The sequence below is a fragment of the Rana temporaria genome, chromosome 2, assembly GCF_905171775.1.
Source record: "Rana temporaria chromosome 2, aRanTem1.1, whole genome shotgun sequence".
In the NCBI taxonomy this organism is placed as follows: Eukaryota; Metazoa; Chordata; class Amphibia; order Anura; family Ranidae; genus Rana; species Rana temporaria.
Genome location: NC_053490.1, coordinates 361,135,474 through 361,154,079, shown reverse-complemented (window position 1 = coordinate 361,154,079; position 18,606 = coordinate 361,135,474). Strand labels below are relative to the sequence as shown.

Sequence of the window (18,606 nt, the reverse complement as noted above, 5' to 3'; positions counted from 1 at the left end):
TAATAACACTCTTAAATATTCAAACATAGCACTCAGATGAATCTCAAAAAATAGAGCAATACACTGCACAGCATGACAAAACATATCGGGTGTGGCTGTGCGGCAACCATCTGAAGTGAACGCGTGACGTATCAAGGAAGCGGAGATCCAGGAAGGAACAGCAGGGAGGTGGTGAGTGATCAGTGGACACCTTGGGTCTGCCGCGACCAATATACTCAGTTTTCGGTTCATCTCTGAACGAGTGTTTGCTGTGCAGTGTATTGCTCTATTTTCTGAGATTCATGTGAGTGCTATGTTTGAAGATTTAAGTGTGTTATTAAACTGATTTTACGGTATCACGCTATTTTGAGCACTTCTTTTACTTACATGCAGAGCTTTCTGGCAGTGAATTGGGTGGAACTGGTATTATCTGCTATACCTACCAGTGAGGTCTTTTTGTACACGTTTACATGCCGGACACGAGAGTGTAAGGCAATTTGAGTTGGTGAGTCTTGCATCTGACGGGAGAGGATTCACTGACACTGGGTGTGGTGGAAGATTGGATGCTATTATTATTTTTTCACAAACCTACTTGATGTGATATATGGACTTATATTTAATTAATATTTAAACACATTTATATATATTTTTTGGAATTTGTGCACATATTCACTTTTGTCACATGGTGATGTTTATGGACATTAGCATTATTTTTGAATACCTATGAAAATGGATATTTCATCTTACATTGTTTACAGCGCTGCTTAAATTTTATTACACTAATTTTAGGGTTTTAGAATATTTTTTTTCATAAGATGAAATATAAACCTACAAAAATCCTCTCTACAAGCCCAAAGAAGGGTAGAGTATTTGGGAAAGTCCTTTCTCCCAGTCACCTAGAAGGTGGTGTCTACGGATGCCAGCCTAAGGGGCTGGGGAGCAGTGTTAGAAAAAGATTCAGCCCAGGGAACCTGGGCCAAGACCAAAAGGAACCTGCCCATCAACATACTGGACATGCGGGCAGTATACTTAGCTCTCAGAACCTGGACACACAGGTTACAGGGCCACCCAGTACGGATTCAATCCGACAATGCTACTGCAGTAGCTTACATCAATCACCAAGGAGGCACCCGCAGTCAGGGCGCTCAGAAGGAGGTGAATCGAATTATGACTTGGTCAGAAGAACATGTTCCTTGTCTCTCTGCAATCTTCATTCCGGGGGTAGAAAACTGGCAAGCAGACTTTGTCGCCAGCAACTATTACCAGGAGAGTGGTCTCTCCACCCCGATGTCTTTCAGTCCATATGCCAGAGATGGGGGACCCCGGATGTAGACCTACTAGCCTTCAGGTGCAACAGGAAGTTGGACAACTTTGTGTCCAGGACGAGAGATCCTCTGGCCTACGAATCGGATGCTTTAATAATTCCGTGGAATCAGTTTTCACTGATCTATGCGTTTCTGCCGATCACTCTCTTACAAAGGCTACTTTGCAGGATCAAGGAGGAGGGTATTCCAGTAATCCAGGGCCTTCTGGGCCACTAGGTATGCCGAAATCATAAAGATGGCGGTAGGAAAACCTTGGAAGCTTCCGTTTCATCACGACCTGCTGTCGCAAGGTCCAGTGTTCCACCTTTCCTTACAAGAGCTAAATTTGACGGCTTGGCTACTGAGACCCACATTCTGAAGAAACGAGGGATCGTGGGTCCAGTGCTCTCTACACTTATTAATGCCAGAAAGCCAGCTTCCAGGCTTATCTACTATAGAGTCTGGAATCATATGTTTCATGGTGTGAAACTAACAAATTAAATCCTCAAAGATATGACATAAGTAGGATTCTCGCCTTTTGCTAGCTAGGAGTGGATATGAAATTAGCCCTTAGTACCATTAAGGGTCAAATATCGGCGCTATCAGTCTTCTTTCAAAGACCGCTGGCATCTCATTCCCTAGTTCGGGCTTTTATTCAGGGGGTACTGCAGATCAATCCGCCTGTCAAGTCTCCCTTGTGCCCATGGGATCTGAATTTAGTATTGACAGTGTTGCAAAGGCAACCTTTTGAACCTATTTGCCATATTCCGTTGATCCTTTTAAACAGGAAATTGGCCTTTTTGATTGCTATCTCTTCGACTAGAAGAGTATCAGAATTAGCAGCTCTTTCTTGTAAAATGCCTTATTTAATTTGTCATAAGGAAAAGATTGTTCTACGACCCCATCCAACCTTTTTACAAAAGGTGGTGTCGACATTTTATTTGAATCAAGATATTATATTGCCTTTCCTTTTTTTCCTGATGCGCAGACAGTGGAGGAAATGTTATTGCACTCCCTAGATGTAGTGAGAGCAGTAAAAGCGTATCTGCAGGCAACTGCTCAGATACGTCAAACTGATGTTTTGTTTATTTTGCCAGATGGTCCCAAGAAGGGACAAGCGGCATCAAAATCCACCATTTCGCAGTGGATTCGACAAGTAATTATCCAAGCTTATGGTTTAAGGAACAGGATTCCTCCATCTGTTAAGGAGCACTCGACCCGGGCTATGAGCGCTTCATGGGCAGTGCATCACCAAGCTTTGATGTCTCAGATCTGTAAAGCTGCAACTTGGTCTTCAGTCCATACATTCACCAAATTCTTTCAAATGGATGTAAGAGGACATGAGGATTCTGCCTTCGGGCGTAGTGTACTGCAGGCAGCAGTCTAGGGCTTCTTGTCTGTTTACGGCCAGCTCGGATCTGTGCCCCCCCCTTTATATTGAGCATTGCTCTGGGACGTCCCATTATGTAATGATTTAAGGCCCTGTGTCCCGTGGTGTACGATAAAGAAAAAAATATTTTATAACCTACTGCTTTGCTACAAAACTAAGGTACTTCCCTGATGGGAGGGGTTATATGGAGGGGAACTGTCTTTGATTGGTTGTGTTGGTGTCCAATCACTTCTGGTGACCATACAACCCATTATGTAATGATTTAAGGCTCTGTGTCCCATGGTGTACTCCAAGAAAAGGATTTTACAGGTAAGCTGTTATAAAAATCCTATTTTTAATAACTTGAACAATCTTTTACTTTTTCAAGGGTAGTGTATAAAACGGCAAATAAAAAATAGTGAATGCTTAGTACATACAGCAATATTTTAGGTCATTTTTCCAGTGCAGGCTAGGAATGAGAAGACATTTCTGGCTATAAGCAATGCATTTTCTTTCCCACAGTTTACTGAGTCTCTTCACTAAAACATTGCCACAGAATAAGTATATAAACATAAACACATTGGAAGCATTATGGTCTTGATCATTTGAGAACAGCATTAAAGTGATTGTAAACAATCACCTTGTAAAACGCCCTATTCTGTTTAAAATAGAAATGAAAATATTTGTGTATAGGTATAACAATATATTTTCTTCCCTTTCTAGAAGTGATCACATTTCCTCTGTTCTCAGCTCAGAGCTGGGGGAGGAGAAGCAACAGCACACTGATCTTCCCAGTGAGTGGCTGTGCAGGGGAGGTGTGTCAGGACCTGATCATTGAAGGAGAGTTACCAGCATAGCTAGAGAACTGACCACAATGTGTTCTTCTGTTTAGTGTGGTCAGTTTTTAATAGTAAAGCAGAGGGACTTGGAGGAACACCAGGAATTTACCACAAAGAAAGCAATACAAAGAGAACAGGATACGGTTTCATGGTACAGCAGGCACAAATCAGGAATATGCAATGTTGGGTTTACATACTCATTAACAGATCATTTTCTCTAATTAGCTGTACAATAATGTATTGCATATTATGTTTAGCAAATAAATGGTAGCATTAAATAGGTTTCCGTGTTCTACAGGCATTCTTTTAAATACATTTTTGCATAACTAAATGCGAGGTCGCTGCTCCATCCTAGGCCATATTCAAGACTCTTGGCACAAGCATTTGAGAACTGCTTTGCATAATTTTTTTAAAAGTAGGCGAATATGTTACTTCTCAACCATTTTCAGACGTGTGTGTGCCTGTACATTGATTCAGGTACTGTATGCTATATTTTCATTTCACTCTTTACTGAGGACACACACAGCTGTGGAGATTGCCTGCTGTGTCCTACTTTTATACTTGGGATATTCACCATACTCAGCCTATACTTTTTATGGACTATGAGGTCTCTATGGATACATCACTATACCTATGCCATGCCTGCTCTCCGTTTGGCCCCTGGAGGGGTCCCTTTTTGATTCCGCCCCCTCAGCTCCCGTTTGAGGCACCTGCTGCTGCCGTCTTGGGGCCACACACTTGTAGCCATGATCAAGCTCAGTGGTACAGTGTTACACACCCCTGAAGAGCGAGCTGGATCTTGCGAAACTAGGCTAGTCGGGTAGTACGATGCCCACTATTATACTTGTGTACTAATATTTATTGTTTATGTATCGTTTCAATTGCTAATTGTTGGTGTTATCTATGTATGTAATAATTTTACCTTACGCATGTAAACAATTTTACTTGAATAAATTATATATTATATAATTATTGTTATCTTTACTGGCAGAAACGTTACCCACTTCATTTAAAGTCCCGGGGCGAATCCTTTTTGACTATATGTAATAGGGATGGAAGTGTGTCACTGGGGACACCAGACCTTCTCTTTTTTCCTGTATGCTATATTTGGAAGTTGATAAAGCCAATGGACAGTTTGTCACAACTGTAATAGAAGACATTACTGGAAATAACTGCACTACCAAAAATCTCAAAATGAGCCATATCACTTTCTCTTCAGTAGTATCCTGGGAGGTAGTTGTGAGCTTGGTTCAAGCAGGGTAGGACAAACAAAAATACAATTACTACTGAGCAATTAATTTATGTAAGCAGTCACAGTATTTCCCATCGGGCAGATGCTGATGCTGTAATGCCCTATAATCTATTCTCAGTTTTAAGGGTCTGTAAAAGTTATTATAGCTGATAATGCATTCAGCTGATTCAGAGCAGGAAGAACTTTGGCCAAACCAAAGTCCAATGTCTTGTTTTTTTGTCAAAGAAGATTTATCAAACCTTTTGTGAAATGTATCGTAAAGGCACATGTTTAACAGTTGATATGAATGCTACTTGTTTGAGCAAACTATTTGTAAAGTGATCATTTGTATCCCTTTCTCTTCATCTTGCTAGGTGTTGCAGTCTTTGCATGGAAAGGGGAATCGGAAGACGATTTCTGGTGGTGTATTGATAGATCTGTGAATGGAAATAGTGATTGGCAGCCAAACATGGTATGTCCAAGTTAGTGGTTACATTCTATATGTTCAATATGCTCTAAGCTTTATTGTGTCCCTTAAGCTAGCCATACATGGTTGAATTTCAAAATAATTTTCTTTTGAAAATTAGAAAATTTGTGCGTTTTGTGATTCGATGATGCCACCATTGATTTCGAAAATTCAACCAGCCAAGCCTTCAATTTCACCTCATGTTGCTACAGAAATAAATTTTCCCGGGTGGGAATCTTATTTTCTTTTCGGGAATTTTCTTTTCTTGCTCATGCGCATTTCTTTTTCGATTTACATTTCTCAAACGATTCTCCTATCATTTATTAGAAAATAGTTTGTTTTTCCCAAAATTTCCAACATGCCCGATTACTCATATTCGATGACCACATGAAAATCGGCGGTTACTGCAGCCCACTAATGGTGGGAAATTGGAACGAAAATTCTTAGATAACATTCGGAAAAACAATAAACCTTTTTATATAAATAAGTAGTAAATACATTTATAATTCTGTCTGTACAGTGCTATTGTCTTCTATATTCAGTTTATATGTATCTTCATAAGAATTTTTTTAGGCAGGTGATTTATTCATAAGCTTTTGTAAAAGTGTGAATGTAGGCAGATATACTACTAAAGGAGGTGGTAGAAGACAAAAATCCCCCCCCCCTCCTCTTTTGAGGTATCAGATCAGGATAAAATGCTTTGACTGAAATTTGATACTATTGCTACCTTTATGCTCCTGCTTAGGATTAACATTAGAGCAGCCCAAGTCTGCTCACTCCAAGGTCTCTAGTATGGGGTCTCTGAAATGACCTAACCCTGTTAGAACTTTCCTAGTCCATTCGCTTATGGATTTTTACTCCTCTTTTACCAGAACAAGTGTTCCTGTCTCATAACTTGCTTCTGAGCATGCACGTTTTTTCCCGTCGTTAAAGCCTACACACAACCTTTTTTCATGACGTGAAAAACGTCAACGTGAAAAACGATGAGAAAAATTAGAGCATGTTCTAAAATTTTAATGGCCATTTTTCACGTCGAGATGACCATTTTAAAAAATTTAACTTTTCACGTCATGAAAAACGGTCGTGTGTACGTGGCATAAGAATATGCATGCATCATACATACTAGGGGGGAGTACAACTGGCGGAATCTGTAGTGGAGAAGGATCTGGGGGTTTTGGTAGATCATAAGCTTAATAATGGCATGGAATGCTAAGCTGCGGTTTCCAAAGCGAGCAAAGTCCTTTCTTGTATTAAGAGAGGTATGGGCTCCAGAGAGGGAGATATAATTTTGCCCCTGTACAAATCATTAGTAAGGCCTCACCTGGAATGGCATGGAGGAACTCAGCTATGAGGAGAGATTCGAGGAACTGAATTTATTCACTCTTGAGAAGAGGAGATTAAGGGGGGGGGGGGGTATGATCAACATGTACAAATATATAAGGGGTCCATATAGTGAACTTGGTGTTGAGTTATTCACTTTACGGTCAACACAAAGGACAAGGGGGCACTCTTCAGGTCTAGAGGAAAGGAGATTTCAGCGCCAAATATTAAAAGGTTTCTTCACAGTAAGAGCTGTGAAAATGTGTAATAGACTCCCTGCAGAGGTGGTTCTGGCCAGCTAAGTAGATTGCTTTAAGAAAGGCCTGGATTCTTTCCTAAATGTACATAATATAACTGGGTACTAACATTTATTGGTAAAGTTAATCCGGGGAATATCCGATTTCCTCTCGTGGGGGATCAGGAAGGAATTTTTCCCCTGCTGTAGCAAATTGGATATTGCTCTGCTGGGGTTTTTTGCATTCCTCTGGATCAACTGTGGGTGTAGAATTGGGTATATGGGATTGTATGATATTATTATTGTTATTTTTTTTTTTTATGGTTGAACTGGATGGACTTGTGTCTTTTTTCAACCTGACTAACTATGTAACTATGCTTCGTCCATATGACAAAAGTAGGATGTTCTTTTAATTCACATCACACCCTCAATTGGCCCTGGAGAACGTGCTCGGACTCCTGGCAGACTGTCCCTGGGCCATTGGGATCTTCTGTCTTGAGGACCAGTACACCATCCCCAGTCACTGGTTTTCATTGTATGGTTGTTAAAGCACAGGTCCTAAGAAAGAGAGCCCTGTCATCTATATACATCTATTACTTTTGCAAGGCAATGAGATTTCATCCTAGGAAGTTCACTGTCATTTCCTTTCTGCAGTCTAGACCATGGCTGATTTCTTGGGGCAAAGGCTTCAATCACCATCAAACAACTGTGGGTATAGAATTGGGTATATGGGATTGTATGATATATATACATATATATACATATATATATATATATATATATATATATATATATATATATATATATATATATATATATATATATATATATATATATATATATATATATATATATATATATATATTATTATTATTTTTTCATGGTTGAACTGGATGGACTTGTCTTTTTCTCAACCTAACTATGTAACCATGGTTTATATGGTGTCAGGATGATTGAAGCACATTATTTATATTATTACATTGTAATATAAAATGGAATGGCTCAACTCACCTTAATGCAGAAAAAATTCCACTCTTGCCGTCTTTCCACATTAACCACTTCAGCTCCAGAAGATTTACCCCCTTTCATGACCAGGCCATTTTTTGCAATATGGCACTGCATTACTTTGACAATTGCGGTCGTGCATCACTGTACCTAAATAAAAATGTCCCTTTTCCCCACAAATACAGCTTTCTTTTGATCGCCACTTTTTTTTTTTTGTGTGTGCTGTAAATAAAATAAAAAAAGACAATTTTAAAACAAATTCATCACATCCCCGCTGTCTGAAAAATCCATTACATCCCCGCTGTCTGAACGGAGCTCTGCCTTGTTTACATAGGCAGAGCTCTGTCCAGCCTATCGCAGCAGAATCAGTACATGCGCATGCCCTAGGCGGAAGTGCAGAATTGTGTGTGTGTGTGTGTGTGTGTATGTATATATATATATATATATATATATATATATATATATATATATACACACAGTGGATATAAAAAGTCTACACACCCCTGTTAAAATGTCAGGTTTCTGTGATGTAAAAAAATGAGACAAAGATGAATCATTTCAGAACTGTTTCCACCTTTTAATGTGACCTATAAACTGTACAACTCAATGGACAAACAAATTTAAATCTTTTAGTTGGGGGGGGGAGTAAAAGCAAAAATAACTAAAATATTGTGTTATCATAAGTGTGCACACCCTCTTATAACTGGGGATGTAGCTGTGTTCAGAATTAAGCATCGGAGGGATCCCATTGTTAAAAGGTATGAGACGAAGGGTACAAAAGAATTTCCAAGGCAACACAGTGAACACAGTCATCAACAAGTGGAGAAAATATGGAACAGTGACATTACCAAGAATTGATGAAAAGATTAGAATAAAACTGGGCAGGGTGGCTGCCAAAAGGCCAATAGTAACATTAAAGAAGCTGCAGGAATATCTGGCAAGTACAGGCTGTGTGGTACATGTGACAAAAATCTCCCTTATTCTTAATATGTCTGGGCTATGGGGTAGAATGACAAGACAGAAGCCCTTTCTTACGAAGAAAACATCCAAGCCTGGCTAAATTTTGCAAAGACACATCTGAAGTCTCCCAAAAGCATGTGTGAAAATGTGTTTATGGTCTGATGAAACAAAGTTTGAACTTTTTGGCCATGGATCCAAAAGATATGTTTGGAGAAAAAACTCTTTACATCACCAAAATAACACTATACCCACAGTGAAGCATGTTTTGGGGCTGTTTTTCTTCAGAATTATGAACAGTTCAAAGTACCAGTCAAGAATGGCACAAAACCTTCAGGCTTCTGCTAAAAAGCTGAACATTAAGAGAAACTTCATCTTTCAGCATGACAAGGACCCAAAGCACATATCCAAATTAACAAAGGAATGGCTTCACCTAAATAAGATTAAAGTTTTGGAATGGACCAGACCTGAATCTGATTGAAAATTTGTAGGGTGATCTGAAGAGGGCTGTGCACAGGAGATGCACTCGCAATCTGACAGATTTGTAATGTTTTCCCCTCTCACCTTCCAGGACAGCTACTTGATTGGCTCCACAGGAAACACAAATCGGATACAATTTAAAAGGTCCCTCCCTTTCCTCTGATCCTCAGTAGTTTTTGTGTTTCCAGACCCTCCAGGAGCACCGACATGTTTTTTGTTTTCTTAGATCTAGTAATTGTGGTTGGTGGACCCCCCTTCTCTGGTATTATCCAGGACTAGTTGAGGCCAAGTCCTGGGTGATAGTCCTGTACTTTGTACCAGAAGGGTTCCCTATTTTTAAGGTAACTTGCCTACCTGGTGGTGTGAGTGGTGGCAATTCCCTCCTGTTTTTTCCCCAGCACTGGCTGTGTGGAACTGTGTCCTCCTCGTGCTTAACCGCGGTGTAGCAAGATGGCGTCAGAGGACTTCCAGTCATGCGGCAGGATGGAGGTCACATGATGCGTGTCCGGGCGCCTTTTTTTTGTACGGAAGCAATGCGTGGATACACTGAGGACATGCTGCTTGGCCTTGTCTGTGGATAGCTTCTACAGCAGGGGACATTTTTGTATGGACCTTTTTTGTTTATGGTTCTTGTTTCTGCTTTTTTCTAGGCCAAACCGGTGAAGAAGAAATGTGGGAACTGTAGGGCCAAGCTTTCTGATGGTTATAAAGAACTATTTTGTGAGGATTGTATTCCATTCAGAGATAGTTCAGAGTCTTCCTTTTTTATGGAGTTAATGTCTTCTATGAAGGAGGTAGTGGCTTCCATCCGGTCCTCTAATGACAGGGTAGCTGGATTAGGACCTTCCTTGTCTAGATCCATAGCTCAAGAGCCTTCAGCCTCGGTTAGATCCCTTCCTCTGTTAGTATCTGAGACCATTAGTTCACACAATGCTTCTGATCTGGAAGAAGGTGGGAATCCGGTTTCTTAATCTGATGAGGAGTCTGCATCAGAGGAAGATACGGGTAACCCTAAGTATCTTTCTCCAGTCTAAGATATTGACAAACTACTAAAGTCAATATATACATCAGAGCAGATTGTGATGCCACAGCAAGCCCAATGTGTACAGGATAGAATATATAGGGGTCTAGAGGGGCGGAAGTCGAGCGCTTTTCCGGTGCACCTGTCACTTAAGAACATGATTCTTTCTGAGGGGAAAGAAACTGAAAAAAGGTTGTTCCAGTCCAGAGGACACAAAAGTAGGTTTCCTTTTGAGTCTGAGTTCGAGGAAGTTTTCTTTAAGTGTCCTAGATTAAATACCCCTATGTCCTAGGTATGCAAGAGGTCGGGGTTCAGCGTCTGGATGATCTTCTTTCATCCGACACCCCCAAAGAGGAGATTAGGGAGTTTCTCCCACTCATTGCCAAGTCAGTTGCCTTTTTAGCTGATGTAGCAGCAGATTCTGTAAAATCTGCAGCCAGGTCTTCTGCTCTCATTATTCAGCTAGGTGAGCTATCTGGCTTAAATCTTAGGAAGGGGATCTTACCTCCAAGAATAAACTCTGTGGCATAGCTGAAGGCAAGCTCTTATTTGGTTCCTGCTTAGTGGAGGTCCTAGCTCGTTCCTCTGAGAAGAGTAAACAGTTCCCTTCTTCCCAAAGAAATAAGCCCCAGAATAAGAGGCCTTTTCACGGCTTCCAAAACAAGGTTAATTTTAAAACCTACAGGCAACAGGCAAAGAAGAAGTGGTCTTTTAACAAAGACAAGCAAAAAGGGGAGGCTCTCTGAGTTATTAGATGACATTCTTCTATGTAGATATGTTTTTATCGTTATTATATACATGGATAGGGGTAGGGGGAAGGTTGTCCCATTTCATCAGAGAATGGGAAGAGATTTCCAACAATTCCTTTATTCTCCAAACATTAGAAAAGGGTTACAGATTGGAATTCAAAAGTCCCCCCCCCCTCCGAGATTTTTTACCCATCTGCCGAGAGACCAAGAGAGACGGCAAGCCATGATGAGTTTTTATGATAACCCTGGATCTTCAGGACGCTTATCTTCATGTACCAATCTGCAAGAGTCACCGAAGGTTCCTCAGATTTTCGGTTCTCATGGAAAACGGGCCAAGACATTGGCAGTTCTATGCCCTTCTATTTGGTCTCTCGGCAGCACCCAAGGGGGCACTCGCCCCTTCAGGCATTTTTTACTCCATTGGGATCGCAGGAAGAATTCTTTAGGTCAGCTGGTACAGCTGCAAAGAGAGATTTGTCTCAATCTCTCCTGGTGGGAGCATCTGCAGGGAGGGAAGAACTGGGCACAATGTGCTTCGGTAAAAATTACCACAGACTCCAGTCTGTTGGGCTGGGGTGCTCTCTCACAGGGCTGGCAGGAGCTTGGTTGCCAGAGGAGACAGGCCACTACTCAAATTTTTAGGGAACTACTTGCTACCTGTGGGGAAAGCTCTTATGTCTCTGGAAGAGAGGGTCTATTCAACAGATAATGCCACAACTATGGTGTACCTAAATAAGCAAGAGGGCACTCCCTCAAAGTCGCTTCTAACGTTATCACAGCAGATTCTTCCCTGGGCAGAGATCAATGTCACTTTAGTCAGGGCAGTCCACATCAGGGGGTCATAGATTGTGCTGGCGGACTATCTGAGCAGTGTGAGCATCAGTTTCAGCTGTTGGGAACTACATCAAGGCACAATCCGGGAGGTTGTGCCAAGATGGGGTCTCCCCACAGTGGATCTTTTTGCCTCCGGTCTCAACAGAAAACTGCCGTTGTTCTTCTCACTGGAGAGAGAGACTGAGTCCTTGGGGACGGATGCCCTCTCCTTCCCGTGGGATGTCGCTCTGGCCTACGCCTTCCCTCCTTTTTCACTCTTACCTCTAGTAGTTCAGAAAATTATTCAGAACCGGGCAGAAGTTTTCTCTGATTGCCCCCTGGTGGCCCAGGAGTAGTTGGTTATCCTCTCTAAGGGCCCTCTCTGTAGATCCTTTCTGGCCCCTACCAGATCGAAAGGATTTGCTCCATCAGGGTCTGGTGTTGCATCCAAACCCTCAGACCTTCCATTTGACAATCCCGGGGCGAGGAAGAGAAGAAGAAAGGAAAAAAAATGTTTTTCCAATGTCTATTTATTTAGAGTCTAGCCACTCCGCAGCTGCAGCTGGTGTCTCGAATAATTGTGTATGATCTCCATCTATAATTCTCAGTTTACTAGGATATAAAAGACAAAATTGTATTCCTTTTTCTCGTAGTCTTTTTCGTACTTCAGTGTATGTTCTACGCTGTTGTTGTATCTCAGGTGGATAGTCCTCAGATCTTGATCTTGCCATTGCTAGTATATGATCCAGATCTTTGTAATTTAATAATTTTAGAAGAAAGGGACGCGGAGGCGATCCTGGCTTCGGTGTTCGAAAGGAGATTCTATGGGCTCTATCTACTACAAAAGTTGCAGAAGTATTTGAAAGATGCAGAACATTTAATAGTAAATTCTCAATAAATTCCACCGGTTTATCTCCTTCCACGCTCTCTGGTAGCCCAATAATCCTGATATTATTTCTCCTCAGGCGCCCCTGTATCTATTGCCCTATCTTGTAGGGTATTAATTTGCTTTTTCAATGCTTATAGCTCTTTATTGTCCATTCTTATCATATCTTCTATTTTTGATATTCGTACTTCCATCTCTGACGTTTTTTGGCTTAACTTTTTCAAATTCATGTCTCATGATATTAATGTCAATAGCTAAGGCGTCGATTTTTGTTGTTAGTGTTTCACTGCATAATTTAATGGCGGTCATGATATCTTTCCCAGAAGCTTTGTATTCTTGATCCATTTCTTTAACCATAGTTTTCTGTATTCCCACTAATGGTTCCATCTTTTTTTTTTTTTTTTTTAAGGAGGGGAATTAGAGGGAGGGGGGGGGGGGGGAGAAAGGGCTAGGAAAAGTAGGGACATAAAAATATTAAAATCACTATAAAAAGAATATAGGAAGAATTACAATAATAGTATAAAATCACAATTATAAATTATAAACTACAAATCACTTTGTTTTATATATATAATAAATATATATATTTTTTATTTTTTGTGTTTTTTTGATAATAGGGAATATATGGGGAATATACACAATAAAATAATCTACGTCAGGAATCGACGTTAGACTTATAAACACACTAATAGAGGGGTGGAAGAAGGTGGGGGAGGGAGGGAGTGGGAGGTAAAAAGATAGCAAGGGGGATTTTTACTTATTTATTTATATTATTATTATTTTTTTCTCTTCCGTTCATGGACGGACACAGCATCCTTTGACAGTAAGTGTCATGAGCAGTTCCGGCCACTAGATGGCAGTAGCGGCGCGCACGGGTGCGCACACTAGCGGTAACGGCGCGCAATCACGGCACCGTAACGTGCACGGGCGCGCGCACCAGTGGCGGCGGCGCGCGTGCACGTGAGGACGCCGTTCTGGCGCCAAATTTGGTCTCAAAAGGATCCTGATCCCTGTTCTCTCTCACCCGACGCTGAGGAAGTCCCGCCCACGGGACGTAACGCGTACGAAGGGGGAGGAGTTACGCACGGACATCACCCTCGATCATCGCTGCTGTGTTTGGCACCTGCTGTACATGCTGTTTTGCTTGCACTCGGCCTTGAGTGATTTTAAATGTAAGTGTACCATTTTTTCCTTATTAAATTTACCGGTACATACAGAGAGCACTTAGATCTTTGTGTTTTCTTTTATGGTGATCTGCGGATATCTATGTGATATGGTGAAAAAGCTGGAGGCTGATCCTGACTGAGATTTGGATGCTGATATGCTTTGTGACTCTTTATGGGTCGAAGCAATGAGGTGAGAGTCCATCTTTACCTTGGTGGTGGATTTTCCTCTGGTGCCTCCTCTTCACTCTCACCCCTGCCGGATTTGTTTGTTTTTACTTAAGGACATTATATTATACACTTGGACATTATTGTTATTTACTTCATTTACTTGTAATTTTGCACTGCACTTTTCTTCTTTTTTACACTTTGGGAATTGTTTTATGAATACATTCACAGTGCTGGCTCGCATATATTTTTTATTATTGATTGTTATGTTTATTTCCCAGCGCTGAATTTTTCTAATTTCAGTCTACAGCGCTTCCCGTGATACCTGATTGCACCTGTTCCTGATCACCCGGCTCGTACCTGTTTCTCCTTGCCTTCCGCCTGCCCTGACTATGGCTTGTTTGACCATTCTCCTGCCTGACCCACTGTACCTCCTGCTGTCCGCCTGTTGCCGACTCTGCCTGGACTTGACTCTGCTTTGCCTGCTGCACCTGCACCTGATCCATTACCTGTCAGCGGATCCATCTGCTGGGACTTGTCTCTGCTGTACTACAGTACACCTTCCCCGCTGCTGCTGTTCTGCTTGCTTCCAGTGCCTCTACCTGCCTTCTACGGCCGCCAGCTTGCACCTGCTCCCCAACGCAGTCCGGGACCTCAGAAGCTTCTCCCAGCCCAGCACCAGCGCTGCAACCGGCACTCGTGCGACTCTGCATCCCCGAGCCCCCTGTCTGCTCTACCAGGGATCTCGTGGTCAGAGGAGCAAGGGCAGCCACTTCTTGCACTTCGGGCTCGCCTATCAGGTACGTGACAGTAAGGTTATGCACCTTCCTTCCTTCCAGGAGAGTTTAGGCAGAATTTACAGCACTTAAAGCGTTAACAACCTTTCCTTAGTGCAGCTCCTCCCAGGGGGCGTGGCTCCCCGGGCATAACCCACACCCTGCTCTAGCAGCCTCAGTTTTTTTCTGCCTAACGACAGGAGAGGTCAGGCACTCTGGAGTCTTGTACTCTGGAGATTTTGTTCTTGTGATTTTTCTCGCTATTTATTATTTTGTTCCTGCATTTTGGAACCTGTGATTCTTCTATCAACAGCCGACTGGGTGACAGGCTGGGTCTTGACTCTTGTAGTCCCTCCATGTTCGGCCATCGAGCGTGTGCCGGCCCTCAGCTCAGCTTTGGGATGTCCACGACAGGCCCCGTTGCTCCAGGGGCGGCCGGGGAACATTTTGTTCTAGGGCACACATATGACCGGTCTTTTATGTCTTTGTCACAGTGTGTCTGGCCGACAGCCATGCCGTTTAGCAGACGTTGGTTCTGTCTGGGATACCTCCAGCCGGTGGTCGCAGGATGGGTAAGTAGTGGCCCCTTGCTCAGGTAAGGGGGTATGGCTGGAATTTTCCCCTGGGAGGTTGACTGAGGGCTTGCCCCGCTTTCCTCTCTCCCTTATTTCCTCTCCCTCCTTTCCCATTTGGGTAGCGGCTGTGAGGGGGGGTTTTCTGAGGTCTCCTATACACCTGGACCTGTGTGCGTAGCGGGGGCTGTGTGTGTTCACTGCAGGGGGCTGTGTGTGTTCACTACAGGGCCTTTTTGTGTGCTGGGATGTAAATTTTGTACTTGTACTTTATATAGCTTGGCGGCCATTTTCTTGTGGTCCTATGCTGTTTTTTACACATTCAGCGGCCATCTTGGAATTTGTTTGGCCTCGTGTGACAGTTTTAGCGCTGCAAGAAAGACCGCAAATCTGCCTGATGGGACAGACGCAGTGCAGCCGGCTTCTCAGCACATCTTGTCCTTCTCTCAGACCGCGCTGCACCGGGAGGGGTGGTGAGTTTCCAGGGGGCCCCCATACTCTGTAGTAGCAGCCAGGAGGTGACCAGTGTTTTTGTTTTTGATTTGCAGTAAGGGTGACACAGCGCTGGGGCATTATGGAGCCTGAACCAGGGACTTCTTCCCCAGAAATGCCTGAGTTAACCCTTGACGCCCCTCCCCCTGCCACATCTGTTGAGGCAATGTCGCCTGTCCTGGAGTATTTTCTCGCCAGGTTAAAGCGCCCCCTCCCTGAGCCTGCTTCTGGGAATGTCTCTGACACAGAATCAGAACATGCTATTGCTGCTTCTGGTTCTGTAGTGTCAGAGGATGCGGGCTTAACCCACGAGGACAGTGAGGATGACTCTGCTTCAGGGGCAGTTGCTGACAAGAAATTTGTTGGAGCTCTTATTTCTGCGGTGCGTGATACTCTGAAACTTGAAGATGTGGCGGAGGCACCTGACGTGCCAGTCCCTTTTGGGCTCCGCAAACCGCCACGCACCGCTAAAGTGTTTTTTTGTGTTCCTTATTTGGACAGTATGTTGTACAAGGAATGGGATACACCGCAAAAAGTTTTTGCCGTTCCAAAATACTTTGCAACCCGTTACCCCCTTGAGGAGGACTTTTTGAAAAAGTGGGTCTCTCCTCTGTCAGTGGACCCTCCCGAGTCCAGACTGAGCAAGGCCACCACGTTGCCTGTGGAAGTGGCTCCTGCAGTTAAGGACCCTGCTGATAGGAGAGTGGAGGCTGTGGCCTGCTCCCTATTCACTGTTGTGGGTTCAGCGGTGAGGCCGGCTCTGGACAGGACCCTGGTGTCACAGACTCTGACTGAAAGGGCGAAGCTCCTGCTACAGGAGCTGGAGAAATGGGACGCTTCCGATTCCTGTAGGGACCTGGCTGAACAATTGGTTCAGGGTCTAAAATGTGTCTGTGAGTCGGCCATGGATACGATCCCCTTGCTTTCCAGGGCTTCCGCCTATGCGGTGGTATTGCGCCGCCTTGTGTGGCTGAAATGCTGGTCGGCAGACCAGTCCTCTAAGAAGGCTTTGGTGGATTTGCCCTTTAAGGGTGAACGGCTTTTTGGGGCATCCCTGGATGACATCATTAAGGATGCCACGGGTGGTAAGAGCACGCTGCTCCCACAGTCTGGGAAGGGTAAGAGCCTCGCCACAAGCAAGGTCCCTCCTTTACTACCCCTGAGCATTTTTTTTGTGCGCCCGGCGCGGCGGGAAATGGTCCGCAAGGTGCTAAAGCCCCCGCTGCGGTGCAGAAGCGCCCCTGGTACAACAAGCCTGTGGACAAACCTACTTCCGCATTAAGGTCTGCCCCCGCCCGGGTCTCGGGTGGGGGGCCGGCTTCGCAAATTTGCGGATCGGTGGAGGTCTCTTCTGTCCGACCGTTGGGTTTGCGAAGTGGTTGCCTCGGGGTACAAGATAGAGTTTCTCTCTTGTCCTCCAAACAGATTTTTTCCTCCGGTTCGCCGGCAGGCCCTGTCAGGGGCTGTCCAGGATCTTCTGGACAGGGGGGTGATTGTGCCGGTTCCCTCGCAGGAACGGTTTCAGGGGTTTTACTCCAATCTGTTTGTGGTCCCCAAGAAGGAAGGGGTCCGCCCTATCCTGGACCTCAAGGCCCTCAATTGCTTTGTCAAGGTACAAAAGTTCAGGATGGAGTCGATTCGCCCGGTGATAGTGGCACTCCATTAGGGGGACTTCATGGCGTCCCTGGATATCATGGACGCATACCTACATGTTCCCATATGCACAAAGCACCAGAGGTTTCTGCGCTTTGCGATCGGAGAGGATCACTTTCAATTTGTGGCCCTCCCGTTCGGCTTGGCTTCGGCACCGCAGGTTTTCACCAAGGTGCTCGCCCCGATACTAGCCCTGCTGAGGCAGCGAGGGATCGCTATCGTGGGATATCTGGACGACCTTCTCCTGAGAGCTTTCTCAGGCTCAGAGTTAGAGGAGGACGTGTCTATCATGTGTCAGACTCTCCAAGAGTTCGGCTGGCTTCTGAATCTCCAGAAGTCAGTGTTAGTTCCATCCCAGAGGCTGGAATACCTGGGACTAGTCCTGGACTCCGCAGAGGCGAGAGTGTTCCTCCCATCGGAGAAACTGAAGACCCTGCAATCTGCGGTGAGGCAGTTGTCGAACCAGAAGTGGTCGTCTCTTCGCTTCTGCATGAGAGTTCTGGGTCTGATGGTGGCCTCCTTCGAGGCGGTTCCGTATGCCCAATTCCACACCAGGGAACTACAGAAGGAGATTCTGTCACGTTGGGACAAGCTTCTGTCTTCTCTGGATTACCAGATTCAGTTGAGCCATCTGGTCAAGTCTTCCCTGGTGTGGTGGCTGACGTCTCCGGTGCTTCGGACCGGGAAGTCGTTTCTGCCGTGCCGCTGGACAGTGGTCACGATGGATGCCAGCCTCTCCGGCTGGGGGGGCATTTGGGGCACTCAGTCAGCCCAGGGGCGCTGGATTTAGGAAGAGTCCCGCCTGCCGATCAATATTCTGGAACTCCGAGCAATCAAGCTGTGTCTTGCCAGGTGGTCCCTGGAGTGGCAAGGTCGACCGGTCAGGATCCAGTCCGACAACACCACGGCCGTGGCGTACGTCAATCATCAGAGAGGCACAAGGAGCTCAGCCGCAGCGACGGAGGTCGCGCACATCCTTCGGTGGGCCGAAAGATCCGTTCTGGCTCTGTCGGCCGTGTATATTCGGGGAGTTCAGAATTGGCAAGCCGACTTCCTAAGTTGCACAACTCAGGATCAAGGGGAGTGGTCTCTTCACCCGGAGGTGTTTCAGGGTCTGTGTCGAAAATT

At 44.3% G+C, this 18,606-nt stretch overlaps 1 protein-coding gene across 1 annotated transcript in view; it reads left to right on the top strand.

Moving 5' to 3' along the window:
- AHCYL1 (adenosylhomocysteinase like 1) overlaps nucleotides 1-18,606 on the top strand; it is an 810,468-nt gene that overhangs the window by 268,125 nt on the left and 523,737 nt on the right. Inside the window, exon 6 of the mRNA XM_040337629.1 lies at nucleotides 5,097-5,194. Within this exon, the coding sequence (XP_040193563.1) occupies nucleotides 5,097-5,194 (98 nt within the window). The remainder of the gene's footprint in view (nucleotides 1-5,096; nucleotides 5,195-18,606) is intronic.